This window comes from Meleagris gallopavo, chromosome 1, assembly GCF_905368555.1.
Source record: "Meleagris gallopavo chromosome 1, MGAL_WU_HG_1.1, whole genome shotgun sequence".
Lineage (NCBI taxonomy): Eukaryota > Metazoa > Chordata > Aves > Galliformes > Phasianidae > Meleagris > Meleagris gallopavo.
In genome coordinates, this window is record NC_139404.1 from 179,968,709 (window position 1) to 179,987,898 (window position 19,190).

At 35.1% G+C, this 19,190-nt stretch overlaps 1 protein-coding gene across 2 annotated transcripts in view; it reads right to left on the reverse strand.

Moving 5' to 3' along the window:
- Positions 1-19,190, reverse strand: part of DYNC2H1 (dynein cytoplasmic 2 heavy chain 1) — a 139,270-nt gene that overhangs the window by 20,611 nt on the left and 99,469 nt on the right. For both annotated transcript variants that reach the window (XM_085216292.1, XM_010729080.3), the window contains 3 exons: positions 14,529-14,645; positions 6,302-6,511; positions 3,344-3,433 (listed from right to left, as the gene is read on the reverse strand). In XM_085216292.1, the coding sequence (XP_085072418.1) occupies positions 3,344-3,433; positions 6,302-6,511; positions 14,529-14,645 (417 nt within the window). The remainder of the gene's footprint in view (positions 1-3,343; positions 3,434-6,301; positions 6,512-14,528; positions 14,646-19,190) is intronic.

Sequence of the window (19,190 nt, forward strand, 5' to 3'; positions counted from 1 at the left end):
ATAATTATTATCTGGTCATCTGTGACTGATATCTGTTTTTGCTAACAACAAAAAATCCAACATAAGTTACAACTTAGGAATACAGTTAAATATCTACTGCAAAGGTCTGCTTTAATAAGCTGTCCCTCTTGGACAGTAACATTTTTTCTACATTGTAAACAATTCAATCATAAATCAAATGCACCACACTGTCAACAGTTTGAACAATGAAAATGAACAATGAAAATGAACAATGAAAATGAACAATGAAAAAAAAATGAAAATGAACAATGAAAAAAAAGATTTCTATCATGGTGATATAAGGCAGTGCATTTGTCACTCATTTGCTGGAGTAATATATGGAAATTTTGGAAAGTTTTTTGAATATGCTTGGTTAAAAGCCATATATTACTGTTACTTAACAGTAATTTCATCAGCTGCACTATTTCCACTTTGTATGGAAGGAAGTTTGTACTCTAATCTTGAGTTCCTATTTTAAAAAAACACAGAGGTAAGGAAATTCATACAACCAAATAAATGATAGAAGTTACCAACTGTGAGTTACTCTTGAAGATTATTAGCAAAGCTGACATGCAGTCAGAGAAAGCCGTAAGTTATGCTTTTTATTAATGACTGTAATGTCAGAAGACACAGGGAACTAAGCCCCACTCTAATAATATGACCAAATAACATCTGAATATGCATTATCACTTGCTACTATACATTTTCAGACTTGTTTGTTCATAGTTTGAGCCATTTCTGCAGGAGAGAATTAAGAAAATTAAGTACTAACCAAAATAAATGAGTTGCATAACAAGAATCTTATCAATACTTCAGAAACTTCCATTGGGTAGTTTCTCTAGAAAAGTTAATGACTAGAAATCACGTTCCCCCTCGAATCTTTTCTGAATATAAGTCAACACTAATGTTCACAGAAATACATGTCATATACCACCAGACAAGACTGTCAAAAACATATGATTTCTGTTTCTTGACTGGGGCCAACAGAAGACTGGTCACTCCTGAAAAAACTTTCTACATAAATTCAAAATACTAACATTTGTGTCCTTCGATATTAATTTATAGTGGGCAGATAAATACATCAATTCTATCTCTCTGTCGATACAACTCTCCTGCCAATTCAAGCACTTTAAGTAAAGATATTTCTACGTAAATGCAAATGTCTGGATGCTGAAATTGTAAGGGACCAGCTGTATCAGCTCACTGCTCCTAAATCCACAGTGCCTGACAGGATTCACCTCAGAAAGCTGAAGGAATGAGCAGACTTTATATCTGCACACTTCTCAACAATTTACCAAAGGCTGTGAAAGTCTGGGGAGGTCCCCACTGATTGCAAGATTGTGAGTTATACCCACCTGGAAAAGGGTTTAAGAGAAGACCTTGTTAGCATAAACTCAGTCTCTGGAAATGTTATGGAAAAGATTGTCCTGGGGCACATTGAAAAGTGTTTAAAGATAAAGCTATTGTAATGTAATGTAACGAAAAGCATAACCATGACAGCAGAGCAGCAAGGTACCAGGCTACAGCGAGTGAGGATTTGCTCAAACATAGCAGCCACAGGCACAGAAATAAGGAAAAGAAGCTGCTTCCTGGCTCCACCCATTCCATTCACTCAGGTACATTGCATGCACTTGAGCTCCCCTGGGTTGGCCCTGCCTTCCTACCAGGTGCTCAAGAACTATTTCAAGGCATGACTTCACATTTCCACTATAACAGACAACAAGGTTTCATCAAGGGAAAGTAATTTCATCTCTTATGATAAGGTCATCTTCCTGGTGGATAAAGGGAAGGTAGTGTATGTAATCTTCCTGGATTTTACGAAGGTCTTTGATGCTGTCCTTCCTCATGGCATCCTTCGGGACAAACTGTCCAACCAAACAAGTTCACGTGAAAACTGGGTCACGAACTGGCTGAATAGTAGAGCACAATGGATTGTAGTGAACGGGGTTACATTTTGCAGACAGTCACAAGCAGCAATCCCCAAGGTGTAATTGTAGAGACAGTCCACTTCAGCACTTTTACAGTGTCTGGATGCAGGAATGGAACACAACCTCAGCAAGTTTAATGGTGATGCTAAACAGGGAGATGCTGTCAACTCTGGAGGGAATAGAGAGATCTAGACAGACAGGAGCAGAGGGATCTAGATGGGCAGTCAGCAGTGGCATGAAGCTCAACAAAGATAAATGCTGGGTACTACACCTGGGACAGTGCAATGCCAGACACAAATACCAACTGGGAGATAAGTATCTGGAGTGTCTGGAAAGCAGCTCAGCAGTAAGGGATTGGCAGTGGTGCAGTGTGTCCTGGCAGCCAAGGGGCAAATTAAGACAGCATAGCCAGGCAGTCAAAAGAGGTGACTCCTGCTATATTTAGTGTTTGTGTGGCCTCATGTCTTCTATGCACAGTTCTAGGCACACAATCTAAAAATATTAAGATATTTGAAAACATCCAGTAGAAGGTAACAAAGCTGGTAAAAAGGCTGGAGGGCATGTCCTGTGAGGACAGGTAGATGTCACCTGAGCTGTCCACTCTGGATGAGGCCAAGAGACAACCTCAATGCTCTGCAGCGGCCTAAGGAGGGGAAGCAGAGAAAGGTGCTGGGTTCTGTTTCCAGAACCAATGGCAGGATGGGAACACAGAGCTGAGTCATGAGACTTCAGACTGGGCGGTAGGAAGTGTTTCTATATTGTGAGGGTGGCCAGACACTGAAACTGGCTTCTTAGACAGGTGATTGATGTCCATGCTTGTCAGTGTTCAAGAAGCATTTTGATAATGTTCTAATTAATGTGCTTTAACTTTTGGTTAACTCTGAAGTGGTCAGGCAGTTGGACTCAATAATCTTTGAAGGTCCCTCCAACTTATCTATTCTAAATCCTAAACTTTCTCTTCTGTGTTGATTGACAAATCTATGCACCCTCTAAAATATCCCCTTGTAAAACTGGAGGAGGTAGATATTTTCTTTATTTGAAGACTAGTCTCCTTTTAATTCCTACATTATCTCTATAAGAATTGCTTCTCTTACTCTTTTGTACGTGTCTCTCCACCACATTGAAGGTTATGCCTTTACTTAGATAAATCTGAGTATCTTATTATCTTCCATAGTTCATCACAAAGACACTAATGATTGGAATCTAAGGCACACGTCCATTGTAAAGTACAGAACAACTTTACTCAGTATTTTTAACTTAATTATGAAGTTACAGACTTCAAATTGCTTTGTCTGCTGTCTTCATTTTAACAAGCTTCATCATACAAATTCTAACTACTGTAACGCAATACAGATGATATACTGTGTCACTGAACACCAAAATACTGAGTTAAAATGACTCTTTAAAAAAATTACCTGTATGGCAAGTGCTCGAGCTACAAGACTTCTAATATATTGTAAAGGATCTTCTGGACCTTCCCACTTGCTTTGCCATGTGAGAGGACACTGAAATAAAAGGATACTTACTGAAAGTATTTCAAAATTACTTCATTTTAATCTGGCAATCTGAATGAAGTGAAATAATCTGGAAATAAAATATTTCTACAAAAGAAGGCAGTACAAGTAATATAATAATGAAAGCATATAACCACTAATAGGAAGGTCTTAGTTTTGTAAATTCTTTATGGGACTCACAAAGATGGAGAACGTGCAAGAACCTCTAATATTCAATCAAGAAACATCAGTAGGTTCCACAAAAACTTAAAAAAGAATTGGCATACAATACTATCTGGTAAACACTGCATAATACTACATAAGTTTAGTATTAAATATCTCAGTTTACACTGTTTAACATTTGCAGGTGGGCAAATGATCTAACCGCTATGCATTGAACAGATTTTCACAATTTGATCACAGAACTTTTTACAAAAAGGTATCTTTCAAAGTATCTGTCATGTCCACTTTATAGATAAAGTTTTTGGACCTTTGAACACAAATTCTGTATATCTACAGAACAAGTTTATAAAGCAGTTTATATACTTATACTTTATATAAAGCCGCATGCTTTATTGCATCATTATTTACTTTTTGAATAGAGTAAACATTATCCCTCAATTTTTGCAGGCTCTTAATAGATACACATTTATAGACAGCTCACTTAACTGTCATTTAGAAGGCATTCAACTTACATTGATAATATATCACTCTAAATTAATCTAAGTCAAAAAGAAAGATCTTAGCTAATTGTTAGTATGGAGGCATATTAACATTTCAATTTTGCATAAATAACACTAATTGTTGAAATCAGCTGTTGAAATCAATTGTTGAAATCAGACTTACTAACAGAAGTCATACATTTATTTTCACTTTTTTTTTGTATTCTAGCAGCTTCTTCACATGTTGTAATCTTAAAACAACTAAAATATTTGTTCTTTTCAAATGTAAGTTTTTTTAAATAATTCACAACCACATTAAAATAAACAAAAGTGTAGAGGAAAAGTATTAAGCAAATCTCTTCGGATGACAAATATGCAGAGATCTAGCTGCCGTGATTACAAGAGACTGCTATTAGTCTCTCTGGAGTGCTGCTGAAAAGACTGCTTTATGGTCACAATCCAATAAAGTGATCTGTGTCAAGGTAAATGGTTAAGTACGCATAAGAAATGCCAGAAATACTTCATTCAACCGATCAGGAAGCACTGAACTGATGCTTGGGAGTGATAAAAATACACAGAATCGTTAAGTACATTTTTGTGACAGTGACTGGCTTCATACCTCCCACTGCTTCCAATTTAAGGGTGCAACTCAAGCACACAAGGAAACCAAACTTGCTCAATGAGAAGAAATGTAACTATAAATACTAAAAAATGACCATTACACAGTACATGTACCCTTTGCATTTACTGTGACTTGTACTTTAGCACCACTTTCAACCATGCAGTCAAAATGTGTTTAAAAAGACAATGAGACTGCTACATAAAAACGCTCATTTATCCTAATTGTATTGCTATTTTGCTCACAAATGCTGTTTCGTTAATCTAAAAAGACAAATAATTTAATTTTTGTTTTATTTATAAATTTGACAGACTAATAAATAAATAACACGATTTGAAACAGGAGTTGTTCCACACATGCAGATAAACCAAATATTTGGGAATTACTTTCCATTGTAGAGGGAGCCTTGATATCTACACATTATCATCAAGACAAATGATAAATTGCTACAGGTGGAAAAAAACACTGAGTTTCACATGAATGTTTGACTATCTTTGGAATACAATTATTAAGCTATTACTGATAGTGTGTGGCAATTTGCAGACACTAATTGTAGCAGTTTATAAACAAGTCCATTTTAATGCCAGAAAACATGGACAAAACAGATCTATCAATTTCAGTTACTTTTCTCATAAATCAAGAATATAGGGCAATATGATAGGTTAATCTGATAGGTACATGTCTGGTGTGGTACGGCAGTAATCCATAATGAATAACTGCAGACTGCAAACTGTGATTATGACTGCAGTAAAAATTTACGAAAATCTAAAAATGGAGAATGGGAACAGATTTACAGGTTTTACTGGTTAATATATTTGACTTGAACAGAATGATTTCGTATTTGGAATAGAAATACTATTAAACAACTTCTTATCGGATTTGTCTGTAAGAAAAAGCTTAATGAAAGTATAATATACTCAAAGCTTTTGCAAGTAGTTGAAACAACACTTTTCTGGGTTTCATTCTATAAAAAGCATGTTTCTGTTAGTTATTAAAGACCATAAATATTAGTAAATTAAATATTTATATAGATAAGTCACACATATATATGCAACCTTTATACATACAGCTAACTAGAGGCTTTTTCAACGGATAATCCTTTCTTTCTAACATCAAAAAAGCATTCTGAAAACCGAAGGCCATCTGGAAGGTTTCCAGATAATGAATTTACTTATCTCCAAACAACATATAACTTATTTAGCAGCAATTTGTTAACCATAAGAGCTTCACAGATGTGCCTAAACTCCAAGATGTAAAATGGCTATGTTTTAATACTGGAAGTTGCTCATGATTGCTTAAAAATAGCTGTTTGTAACATGGCCATTTGTTAAAGGAGAGGAATAACCTGGTCTACTCAAGGCCTTCAGACAGTATTGAACCTCCATGACACAACTGAGAATCCATTTTGAACTCTTAAGTATAATCACTACCTAAAAGATCCACAAATGTTTGAGAACCTCTGGAACTCACTAATCGATTTTAGAGTAACTTTTAATAAAATAAAGCTTAGAACAAATAGTGACATAAATATATGTACCAGAATATCACTGAGTTTTTATTTTCATTGCTTGAAATATAAAATTATGAAAAAGTACTTACCTTCTGATTTATCAGAGCACTTGCAAGCCTTTGTACTTCAGAACTCAGTAATGAGGTACCTCTAATGACTTTACTTAAAGAAGCAAGTGACTGATGGACACTTTGCACAAGGCGAATAGCACTAAATTGTTCAAGAGTAATGAACGATAAGATTGGAGATCCTTGCCGCTCCACTGGAGGAGTCACCTTCTGATGAATCAGGTTAGAATTCTAAAACAGAACACATGACATCCAGTTAATAAACTGAGGGAAACTATGATAACACGTATTCTTTATTTAATTTTCGATACCTCAAAAGTCCTTGGTATCTGTGAAGTAGTTCAGACATTCCCTTCTTCTGGAGACTGAATCAAAAATACAACACTTTCACTATTATCCCTTTGATATTCAGTACAGGTACCAACCTTCTCGGGCAACTCTGTTCACCTCATTAGTTTAAAAGCACTGGGATTCCATAAAATTGTTTCTCTAAATCACTGTTAATAGTATTTATGTAAATATGCCAATATAATAATCAGTAGCATACTCTGCATAACAAGACTGCATTGGTCAATATGCACCACGTTGCAGATAGAGCTTTTGCTCTGGTAAGACTACACACTTATTTCATAAATTATGACAGGCAAAGCAGAGAGTTCATACGCTTCATCCCAAAATTGATTAGCAGGATCACTGTATCTCTTAAATACAAGATATATACGCAGTCATATACAGAACTTTATTTTAGATAGATGCAATTCTATACATCTCTTTTTCTTATCACATTTATTCCTGATGCCTGGTATTTATTACCTTGATATAGAATAAGATGTCTTACTTAAGGAATTACAATTCAATAACAGGAAAATTGAAGCAATCTTTTTTATAATTAACAGTATAGATAGTGGGACTGTTCTATTAAGAAACAAACTGCATTTCAGAGTACAATACATTTCAAAAACTAAGCACACAGTTTTAATTTTTGTGTATCACAAATGATAACCACATACTAAGTACAACACAAACATATATGTTACCAGTATTTATAAATCTTGCCCAGTTACACATGGTATCTATTCACAGTGGAGTGAATAATGAAAGCAACAGAGTTTGTATTATTAAATTGTCCAGTAGTAGTGTGTTTTAAGCTGACAGTTACCGCACATCTGCAGATCAACAGTGGAAACTTCTCTCACACTGCAAGAATCCTTTCCCACGAGACAAAACCAGAGCCACTGATATCAACTGCTCAGCAATTCTAAGAAAAGCTGTCTAGCAAGTTGCTCTTAGAGCAATAACAAAAGAGGAAAAACAAAATTAAACCATAAAACAACCCACGGACAGAAGGGATGCAGAAAAAGCTTAAATGAATACAGCTCCTATGTAACTCACACGGTTGCACCTATAGAGCTAATGGCTCTGTAACGAACTAATTGCCTGGACAAGAGTGTCCCTTTCTCTGTATCTGTAATGGCATCTTGCTACCCAGAACACACAGGATGTTTGCCTCCATAACCTTTCCCAGGCACTCTATCAGAACAAACACTCAACTACTAAGCAAAACATAATGCTAACTGAAAAACTAATATACTTAACATTATGACTGATTGAAAAATGATGGATAAGGTCCTCCCCACACCATGAAAATGGTATACAACAAACTCACTGTTCAAAGCGTAAAAAACATACAGTATTTATAAAAGTCAAGTTCTGAATTTTGTCTTTGTCTTTTGTCTTTGAATCCTGAAATCACAGTATGAGTTTCACTTCGGTTCTTCTAAGGCCATAGTTCATTGAATAATAAGAATACAATTACGTGATCCGTGCTCCAGATCATATTTGATTTAAAATACTTCTTGGTTCTGCAGCAGAGTCCAGTTGATAATTTCTTGTTGGAGTATTTAATTGCAAAAAGAGACAGAAAAAAAGACATTGCTTTGCTCAGTGTTTCACATATCTTATCTCCATTCACGAAAAACTTACTGAAGTAGGAGGCCTCCAAGTTCCTCCATGCTGTCCATTATGTAACTGAATGAAATGCATTCATTTCATAGCACTTCAATGCTTTCTCCTGGGAATTTGTTAAAAGAACCAATCTGTCACTTTTATAGCAAAATTAAACGTGAATACTGATATCAGCTTATACATTTAACGTTCTATTACATTCCCTTAAAATCTATTATGTATATAACTCACATCAGCTTTAAAAATATTCTCATGACCTGCTTGGAAATTCAGATGAAGAACTTCTGAAGCACTGAGTGCTCTTTCCTAATGATAAGAAATTTGAAAACAGGTTCTAATCTTTAGCATTAAATACTATATAATACTACCAATATTAAATTAGACGTATTTTGAGACTTTGATCATTTTCTCTCTCTCCGTTCTATACTTGTTCCTATCTCTGTACAATGTAAGATTTTTTCTACAGTCTCACCTAAGCTGCTCAAAGCTTTACTGCACAATCTTCCGGAACTCAGCTTTTTCAAACCCCTGTATGTTCTGAAAGCCATATCCTCAGAAATGTAACAGCTATAACAAAAATATACTTTCTGTATTTGATTAGTTCTGCATTTGATTCTAAATTCAGTTTTGTTTGTGGTGCTTCTTGGAATCTTTCATTGGTCTTTTGATGTACTTATTCTGCCCTCCAGTTTCTCTGGCTATTTGTTTAGATATAAAGCTTTTACTATGTATTATACAATTATTTCTTTGTTGAAAATACATGAAAGAATGGCTGTCTATTCCCATTTCATTGATTTTCCTTGGTTAAAAAAGTAATGCTCTTTTCTTAAAGCTGAGGTTTCTATCTTTCAGATTAAAGAGTAACAACCCACTAATTTTCAATTGTCTTGTAGCATTTTGCAACATTATAAAAACAATTAGGTAACCTTCAGTTCAGAAATAGAACAGAAGACGAAGCACATGATTTTGGCAGCCATGACAGCTTATGATCTTACATTCAGCAAATGCTGCTTTGAAACAGTTTCAGAATTTTTAGTATGAGTGGGCCTTTTAACTTTGATAGAGGTATTAAAGTGTTTCCCCTAAGCAAGGCAAAAAAATTTGCAGTAGGCTGTCATTTGGACATGATGGAACACTTATGCAGCCCCAGCTGCAGCCTGCAATGTTTGCACTTCCCTGAAAACTATCACCTGATGGGCAATGCCTGCATTATTTTGGACAATGCTGCACATCACTACGTAACACTTATGTTCTTATATGGGACCTGGTCTACGCTGTCATGGCAGAAGGTAGCGTGAAAGGAGGAAATACAACAGAACACGAGGAGACTGGATTAGTCTGATGGTGCTGCACAACCAACAGGCTGTGGTGGGGCATCAACCAACATCAAGGAAGATGTGTTTAAAATCTTGTGTAACAATTGTTTGACAAGTTATTTAGTAGAGCCTTCATTTCCATCGGTAAACAATCTTGTATGCAAGCTTATACTGAGCATAATTGGCTTGTGTGGTAGGTTGCTTTTTTTTGCTTTTTTAACTTAGGGTCAGGTTCATGAGAGTTTAATTAATTTGATTAGAGTTAAGCTATTACTAAATCACAGTGAGAGGCACTGCAACAGTTTTAGGTCAGTATTTATTACAAAGGTGCTCTCCAACACTAAGAATAAAAATTAGTATTTTCAAAGGAAGCTAACATAAATGGTGGTGTGTATCACTCCATAACAGCTAAATAGAAAAGGAAGGTTTGTTAGTGTAACTTCGAGCACATCGATGTATAATTCAAACAGAACCAGATTATAAGCATAATGTAAGTAAAGAGCCAAGCTCCAGCTTCTTTGAAGAGGCTGAAGGTGGTCTCTGCCTGCAGGGGTGGGAAGAGACTACTCACAGGAGGGCAAAGGCAAGCTTGTAACTTCTCACGTCAAGATCGTTCCTGCTCCATCTCAGGACTGCATACAGATATAATGCCCTCATAAGCAATGAGGGAGGTGGAAGCAGTGTCCAGTGAAACTTGCAAGCCAATTAAACTAGGGCCACAAAGAAGTACGAGGAAGGAATACTGAGCAACAGCAGCAGCCAACTCCCTGCTTCAGGGAAAAGCAGTTCCCATTTGCTGACCTGGCCTCTAGGAAGATTTGCTACTTGCAGTGAACTATGTGTGCTATTGTGGAAAGATTTCTGAAATTTGCTTGGCCCTCACACTTGTCCTTGATGTTCTTCCACATAGGAACCAGCCATTTGGCAGGGGTAACCCAGAGTACAAGACCTGCAGAGCTGAATCCTTCTAGAGCTATGTTTGATTTAATTTTCTAATTTTAGAGAGACATTTGCTCCAATAGCTGCCAAGGACTGTATCCTGAGAATGTCACTACCATTCTTGAGAAGGTGTATGCAGAGAAGTTTCTGGTTGCCTCCAGTGGGCTCTTCTGCAAAAACTGCTGTGCAAACTTCTGTGTACATTCACTGCCTCTGTTAGCTGTTCTCTGTACTACAGACTGAGAAATGACAATTTGCTTTCACAAAAAAAAAAAAATCAAATGGATTCCATGCTGGAGCAAGTGGATATGGCCTGCAGGAGTCCATGCAGAGTCCTAGGGCAGAGTTGCAGCTCACTGTCCTAATCTCTTTGCAGTAGGGAATAGATTACACTAATGTTCCTATGTCTGTTTTGCTTGAGAAAAGGGAGCAGGAGAGCAGCATGGTGGATTTTAGATAGCCATCAGTGTGAAACCATCATATTGGCCAGTATCAGGTAAAATGTGTTTTATCATTGATTTCTCAAATTCTTCCGCTACTTAAATTCTACCACTGATTATGTGCTCCATACTAATTTTATTGGTTTAAATATTGACATTCAGTTCAGAGAAACATGTAGTCAGTTGCTATTTATTGTTTTATCTAAACTTGAACACTCAAAAAATACAGTATTAACAGAGTACAGACAAACATATGCACATTTGAAGATCATGATAAATTATTTCAGTAGACCTTATATAAGTCACATGTAAGTAAAGTTGAAAATTTTCTCATGCTTCAGAATCATCAGCACTTAGATGCTGAATAACTATTTTCATGGCACTTGTAAGATAATCTTTCTTGAGTTAATCCTTGATTTACATACTCAGAACTGGAATAAAAATGTTTGAAAAACACAGTTAACCTTTGTCTACATATGAGGCTCTCTAATGAGCCTCTGCTGCACTTCTGCCTTTGGAATAAAAAGTAAGTGATTTTAAAAACAGCTTTAAAATTATGTTAACTAGAATCAAGTAAGACCTGTACTAGATTACAGATCTGTATGGATCTATACTCCCTGAGTCTCAGACAGTTTGAAACAGTTAACCATTATTTCCAACTACCACTGGGAATAAGTACATTTGACAGGAAGAAGACACTTTCTGTAAGAGATACAGAAGGTCTTGTTAGCATCTATCCCATCTGCTTCTACTTTACCAATATCTGTATCCAACAGATAAAAGAAAAGAAAAAAAAGATAATGGTACTCTGCAGCTACATAAAAATGATATGCTTCCAGAACTGAGAATAAATTAAAGAAACTTCACAGGCATAGGATTAAACAGTTTTTTGTGATTTTACTTCTTTGTAATCAGGCGATCACTTTAGCTAACATTCTGTCCATTTATGCAAGAATAAAATCATGTGTGGATCTTAACTTCAGCAGCAATTCAACTATTTTCTTTATTTCAATTTCCAGATCTTTATTTAAAACTTCTGAAAACAAACATTGAACAACAAATAAAGAATCATAATGTAGCAATGTATGTAAATTTTTTTTAGATGCTTAAGCCTTTTCAAAATGTAAAGCAAACAGTCTATTAAAGAAAGGCATATATACATATACATATGTTTTGAAACTTATGCAGACATTCTTATCAAAAAAACTACATCAGGCTAGACATCATCCTATTCTAAAGGAGACCTAAAAATGATTAAAAAAAAAGAACCTGTTAACAGCAGAAAAATGTTAGAAAGCCAAAGAAAGTTGAAATAATCTTTTTGTTTGTTTTTTTTTCCCCACACACTGCAGTAAAAATGCACACATGAGCAGTAAAAATGCAAGTCAAATATAGATTCCTTTCTAGATGCACAATGATACTTTTTCCTCTATTTAGAATGAAGCAGAAGTATAGATAGGCAACATGATTTTGATTCAGGTATGCATCTAGTGACATCTGAGATGTCTCACTTTGCCTCTGCATCCTACCCAGCAGATCACAGGTCTCCTGCAGCTTCTGTGTTATACCTGGCCATAAATATTTAATGATTTCTGATACAGTGAACAAAGCATTGTTTAAGGTGACTAAACTGAGCCCTTATTACAATACAGATCAAAAAGAGCATTTTGCATCTCTAAGGAAATTTTCAGGTACAGTACGTCAAGAATATCTACTTTCACATCAACAAACCAAAATCTTTGAAAGAAAGTAGCTGCTCAGTTCTCTATACTATACAAACTATATAGTAACTCACATGGAGAAAATGAAAGATGGTCAGTACTAAAACTGCTACTGCTAGGAAAAGGCGTACTAGCTAAACCATTACTATGAGGTCCCAGGAATGATTTTCTAAGCTTGTAATCAATCTGTGAAGACAGCTTGTTTTTTAACAAGGAATTCACCAGGTGTCTCCTGGTGTTAAGTATGGGACAACAGTAAAGGCTTTAAAAGTTACAGGCTAAAAAGAGAACTGTGATAACTATGAACAAAACTAGCCAATGGTCATCTGCTGGTCGCTGGTGAAGGGCAATGTTAAGATCTGGAAAGACTGCTTCTGCTTTATGAAAAGATGATACAGGTGAACAAGAAAGAAAAACAGCTAAGTGATTAAGTAAGTTACCTGCTACAGTGCAAAACTCCACCAAAGCATTGCACAGTTAAAGATAAAGAGATAAAGGATTAAGACACATTTTACAACTGAAAACTCTTATAAAAGAGGATCCCAATTTGAGGGCAACAGGCAAGAACTCATTTGAGTCCAGCTTTCCCTGACACGGAACTCTAAGGCTTGATTACCTTCACCTGGATAACTAAGATCATCAAGGACCACAGCAAAAAAATACATGGCTTCCTTATTCATGATACTGTATAGACACAACTAATTCATTATACAAGTTTTAAAGAATAAGTGCTTTGTATGTCTAGTACTGATGATTAATAATGCAAAAGAACTAATTGCTAGCAGTGGTTGCTGTTAGTAAGTATTAATGTAGTAGAGTTTAAAACTGATTTCATTTACCAGTCTACCAAACATTACTATCAAAATCTCTAATTTTCTGACTGTATGTGTGTACATATGTATGTATGAAACTGTTTCATCAGAACTCTTGAATAGAAGGATTGCAGGCATAAAGGTATATAAAGAACCAACTTCCCATTAGCAAGGTATAATGGAAGGTGTCACACTGAAATATACTGCTATTCTTTATAGGATCACAGACCTGATTAACAACAGTCCGTTTCAGGGCTGGCAGATTTCATCATGAATTATTTAGTAGCAAGAGATTATTTTGACAAAAATTTGATTTATCATACACTTAGTATGTATATGAAAAGGATTTGAGACATTTCAAAATGTAATTGTGAATTCTAATGTATACCTCATGTCACTCTTTTATTATCTAACTAAGGGAAAGGTTTTTCTCATTCCAATGTTCTTATGTACAAGATATATTTTTAGGCTACGATAACTCTACTCTATTTCTTAGCACTGAGGAGACAATATGGCCGGATGTCTAAGTAGACATCTGACATTTGGTGAGAAAAATCTTCCCTAGCATGCCTAGTACCTGCATTTCAAAGACAATGTGCACACATTACAGCCAAATGAAGACCAACAAAAAATGACTGGAAAACAAGCTTTATATCACACATGAAAAAAACAGCCACCAAGCTGAACCCGGTCAAACAAAAAGGAAGTGATACTGGATATTGCAAGCTTTGTAGAAGGGATTTAAATGAATCAGCAGCTTAAAGCTGAGCATATTTCAATGCCATAGAAGAAAAACATTTTGTGAATACAAATATAAGATGTTCATCATGAGCGTGGTCTCAATTCCATACGAAGGAGAAAGAGATAGGCTATTATACCACATGCAGACTTCATAGCTAATTACATACATGTAACATTACATTTCCCACCTCAAATGCATTTCATTTACTTCTAAGCTCCTTATGTTTCAGTATCCAAGAGAATTTGTTAAACTTTACTTTTAATGTAGTTACTGGGGAAAAAAAAACGTTGTCTTTTCAAAGCTACTTTCCTACCTGATTAAGTTTCTTCCATAGGCTGAGAATAGGTGAAAGTTCAGCTGACCATATTTCTCTGTCAAATTTGCAGCCAGCACTTACTGACCTGCTCAGGATCCGAAGCTGTGAAATGACCTGAGCATTGGGAAAACAAAGGCAGATCATGAAGAAGAATAAATAAAAATGTACAAAAATGCAAGGAGCAAATACTTTCTAATTTATCTATGGACTACACTTTTCTGCATACTTAATTACTAATCATCATCTATTAAAACACAGGCAATATCCATATACAAACATATACCTGAGCCTCATTCACATTAAGCTCAAATCAAAAACCTTCCTTTATTTTTCTTATCATATTCACTGCCTGTGTTCAACTGTAATTTAAAAACTAATGAGGTGTATAATTCAATCAAAATCCTCTTTTCCACATAACCTACAGAAAGAAGCTTGAGCTAAAAAATATCAGTAACACAACAGAATACATACTAGACATATACAGTACGTATCAGGCAACAAAACTCCAAGAGAATTATAATAAATTCATTCCCATCTCCCATGGTTCTCTTTCTTAGCTCTTCTTGCTCGCTCAGATTAGTTAAATGTGTATTTACTCACTTAGAAAATCATTTCTCTTTATAAATGAGTAAATACACTTTTAAGTAATTAAAAGAATAACTACCAAACTCTCAGAAAGAAGGGGAGCTCTTAGTTTATCAAATCCAGCTGATTCTTCTTATTAGCAATCCTGGAAACTCCAAACAAACTGATAAAATATATGCATATGTTCTTAAGGAGATACTGCAATAAAACTTATACAGAGAAAAAGCAGTGTGCCCCTTAAGCAGGGATATTTGAAGTACGTTAAGTAAATTTCAGTTACTGTTCACAGAATGTTTTTTGCAAGACATGTTATAGAAAGACTTACTCTTACTCTTATACTTGACTTCAAAGTACTAAGCTTGACAATACAAATTTTGTTAATTGGTCAAAAGGATTGGATTATTTAATTGGTAGCATATTAAATGAAGCTGTATCTGCTGAGTTTTGACTTACTTTCTTTTGTTGAAAAAAATACAGTGAAGTAACACATCCTATGAAGCACTACAAGATGGTTCTACACTAAACTCTAACATTTATATATACTCTAACATTTGTAACAGTTACTATAGTTTATACTTGCTAAACGTCTCACAAGACACAAATCCAAATATTAAGATGAATGCATTATAAACTACAAGTATATATAAAATATATTGTATAATACATAAACCTATTTTTAGAATAACATGTTTTAAGATACTTTTAGATAAGCTAAAATAGTACTGATAAATAATAAGGTAATTCTAAAAAAAAAAAGCATTTTTTAGTTCCAACAGAAATGAAAATATGATCTGTTCTCCTTGAGAATTCTGCATACTCAGTGATTCTTCCAGATCTCACAGAAGATGAACAGTTCCCTCCATGGGAGCTGTACTCATCTCTAGGCAAAACAAATAAGTTTATACATAACAAATATGATTTTCATGGGAGTCATAGAAAGGACAAAAATAGGCCTAAGATGTGGCAGGGCAGAAACGTGCACACACTGGTTGAGTGCCTGGAGTGAAGACCTTGACACAGATGAAAAAGGGAATGTGATTAGCCATCTGAATTTAAGGACAAAAAGTAACTTTTGGGATGAGGGAGGTCACTGTGCATAGTCACTTAAATCGAATTTCCCACAGACAAGCGCAAAAACATCACAGCTACCTTTAAGCATTTACTTAAAAGGATGTAAATCACCAAGATTGCTACCTTTTCGTTCCTACATATCCAACAGACAGATCTTAAGCGGGCTACACCATTCTTCAGAACTCCTGCCTATTGTGTAAATACTCATATAGACGGGTCTATCTTGTAGAATTTAGATTGAAGTTTTTTATTTTCTGAAAACCTAATTTTACACCTCAAGGAGTAGTCAGCTCCTCTCACTACATTACAATATGTGAGGTGCTATCAACAGGTCATCTTACAATCAGTTACCTAGTCTACAATAAAATCCATCATGCCTTAAACATGATGGTTCCATGATCACAAAGAGAGCCTTGGAAGTGACCAGACCCAGATGCAGACATCTAGATCTTTTGCAGTCTATTTTGGACAGGTACAAAGCAGACAGACATAGTTACAATACTAAGCAATCTGAAAATCTAATCATATTTGTATCAAAGTGGATATTCAAAATCATAATATTTTTTACAATACCTAACCTTTGAATGCTTACCTTTGTAATCTCAATGTATTCTTTTAATACATATATTAACATTCTTAAAACCCTTGTATGTTGTACAAGTACAGTTAGAAAACACATCTAAATATTTTGAATATATGAGAAATTGGGGGAAAATTACCATAAAAAAGGATATATACTCCACAAAAGTATGAGAGGATGGAAATAAAAGCAATCAAAATGTAAAAGCAATCACAGAAATGGTTTGGTCATGGATGGGTAAGAAGGTTATTCAAAACCACAAATCTTTCTAGGAACTGCCTGTTTTAAGTAAGAGAAAATAATCATCTAACTATTTAAAGGAAAATTGATAGAGTAATTAATTTGTGAATAGAGCATCTAAAAACTATGGACAGTACACAGAAACTATTACCAAATACTTTTGTTCCTCCTTAGTGGAAAATTCATATATTGTATGTTTTTCTTGCATTGTCATCTTAGAAGAATGTAAATTGTATATATTAGTAAAGGTGGGGTTGTCGAGATTAAAATGTCAATATTTGTTTGCCCTGTTATTAAAATTAATTGAGTACCTCAGCCTTTTCATCTATTTCATGCTTCATGGGTTTCTCTGGATATATGCTGTCATATTATTGACTACTGCATTATAGTATGAGAAAATATATTTAGAGAAATTAAAAGAGAGAATGAAGACTATGGATAACAATAAAGATAATGAGTGAACCCATGTGGCTTTGTATGGAATGACTAGAAAGTCATGTTAGATTTGAAAATGGAAGAAAAAAGGAAGAAAAAAAGTAAAAATAAAAATCAAGAAATGCCAAGATTTTAACATTTCCTCCTCTGGAAGTGTGATAAAAACATAATTCCAGGACCACAAAATCAATTTCTGTTCTCTACTGATCTAGAACATGAAGAGAGTCTTGTCTTTGGTAATTCACAGGAAAAGTTGGTACTTCACAAACACACTATATAATAAAAACAGACATATATCTAAGCGTTGTACTTATTTCATAAAGAATCTACTGTAACCATTATACAACAAAGTCAAACTTCACATGTGGAATTATAATTTGAAAAAGAGGAATGAAATAAAGCCAACAACGTATTGTGAAATTCTCTGTCACTCAATTGGAAAAAAAAAATCTAGGATAAATAATTCCTGAACTAAGCATGATAACTGTTCTAGGAATAAAAAACAGAACAGATTTGCCAAGATCTTTTTTTTTTTTTTTTCTCCCCACAACTATGGAGCAGATAAAAGGATTTTTATTTCTGAAAAGAAAGGTAACAAACTTTTCTCAGTAAATCTATAGGAAATATCAAAGCAGATACACTACTGCCATCTACCAGTTTTAAAGGGCTTTGGTCTTAGCACAGAAACCACTTCTATATTTCATTTCTCTGAGTGAAAAAACATATCCCTTTATAGAGCTGTTCAAATAAATATTTCTATTTTTATAAGACTTCACAGTTTAAACCAAAAAAGGAAGTGGTAATGCAGTCATCTTGGTAAACATTGGCAAAGTAGTAACTCAGGGCACTGTGACTATTTCTTTCTTGACCACAGTCTGTCAAAGCAGGGAACAGATTTCAGTCTGATATGCCTCCTGACAGAACTAAACACTTCCATATTGTTCCTTGTAATCTGAGTGCAGTTACCCAAGGCACTGTATAAGTAACCTAAGACTGAGCTGCTAATAAAGCTTTCCCAATTTTCAGACTCGGTGTGCTGCTTGCTTCTCTGCACAGTCCCTGGAGATTGTTTGGATGAGGGTCCTTTAACAGCATTCAGAGGTGTATCGTTCAAACTGCATGCGGATGCATTAGAACACCACAGGTATGTGATCTGTTGTTCCCTGGAGGTCACCTCAGTATTGTTAATTCACTCAAAAATGATTTCAATTAAGACTGGATGGTTTTCAGAGCTACATTTTTTTAAATTAAAATACAAAGTGAAAGAGAGTAAGACACTGACATCACCAACATATTGTTTTAAATAGAAAAGGACCATATACTTTAGACATCCAGAAGATACTTCTGTAAAGAAAGAGATTCAATACAGGAGGAAAAGAAAATCAGGATGACTCTACAGATGAACTACACAACTCAACTACTGACCTAGCCAGTTTTGCAGCGGCACCTTCTCTGAAAGAACAGCTGGGAAATTTTGCTATGTAGAGGTCCCCACGAACCATTATTACCTGGAGAACACCATGCTAAAAGGAAGGTCAGAAGGATGTAGGCTCATTACACACTCTGAAAAATGTAAGAAATCTGGAAAAATGCAGCTTGTTCTTAGAACAGAGACAGCATTCTCACATACAGAGCACCAATACAGTCTCATATACACAGTGCTAATTCTATGGGAATTGGTAAATTTTCATGTAGTAGTCTGCACTGATGCAGTGCAATGGCAGAGGGTTATGTTTTCCACTGTGGGT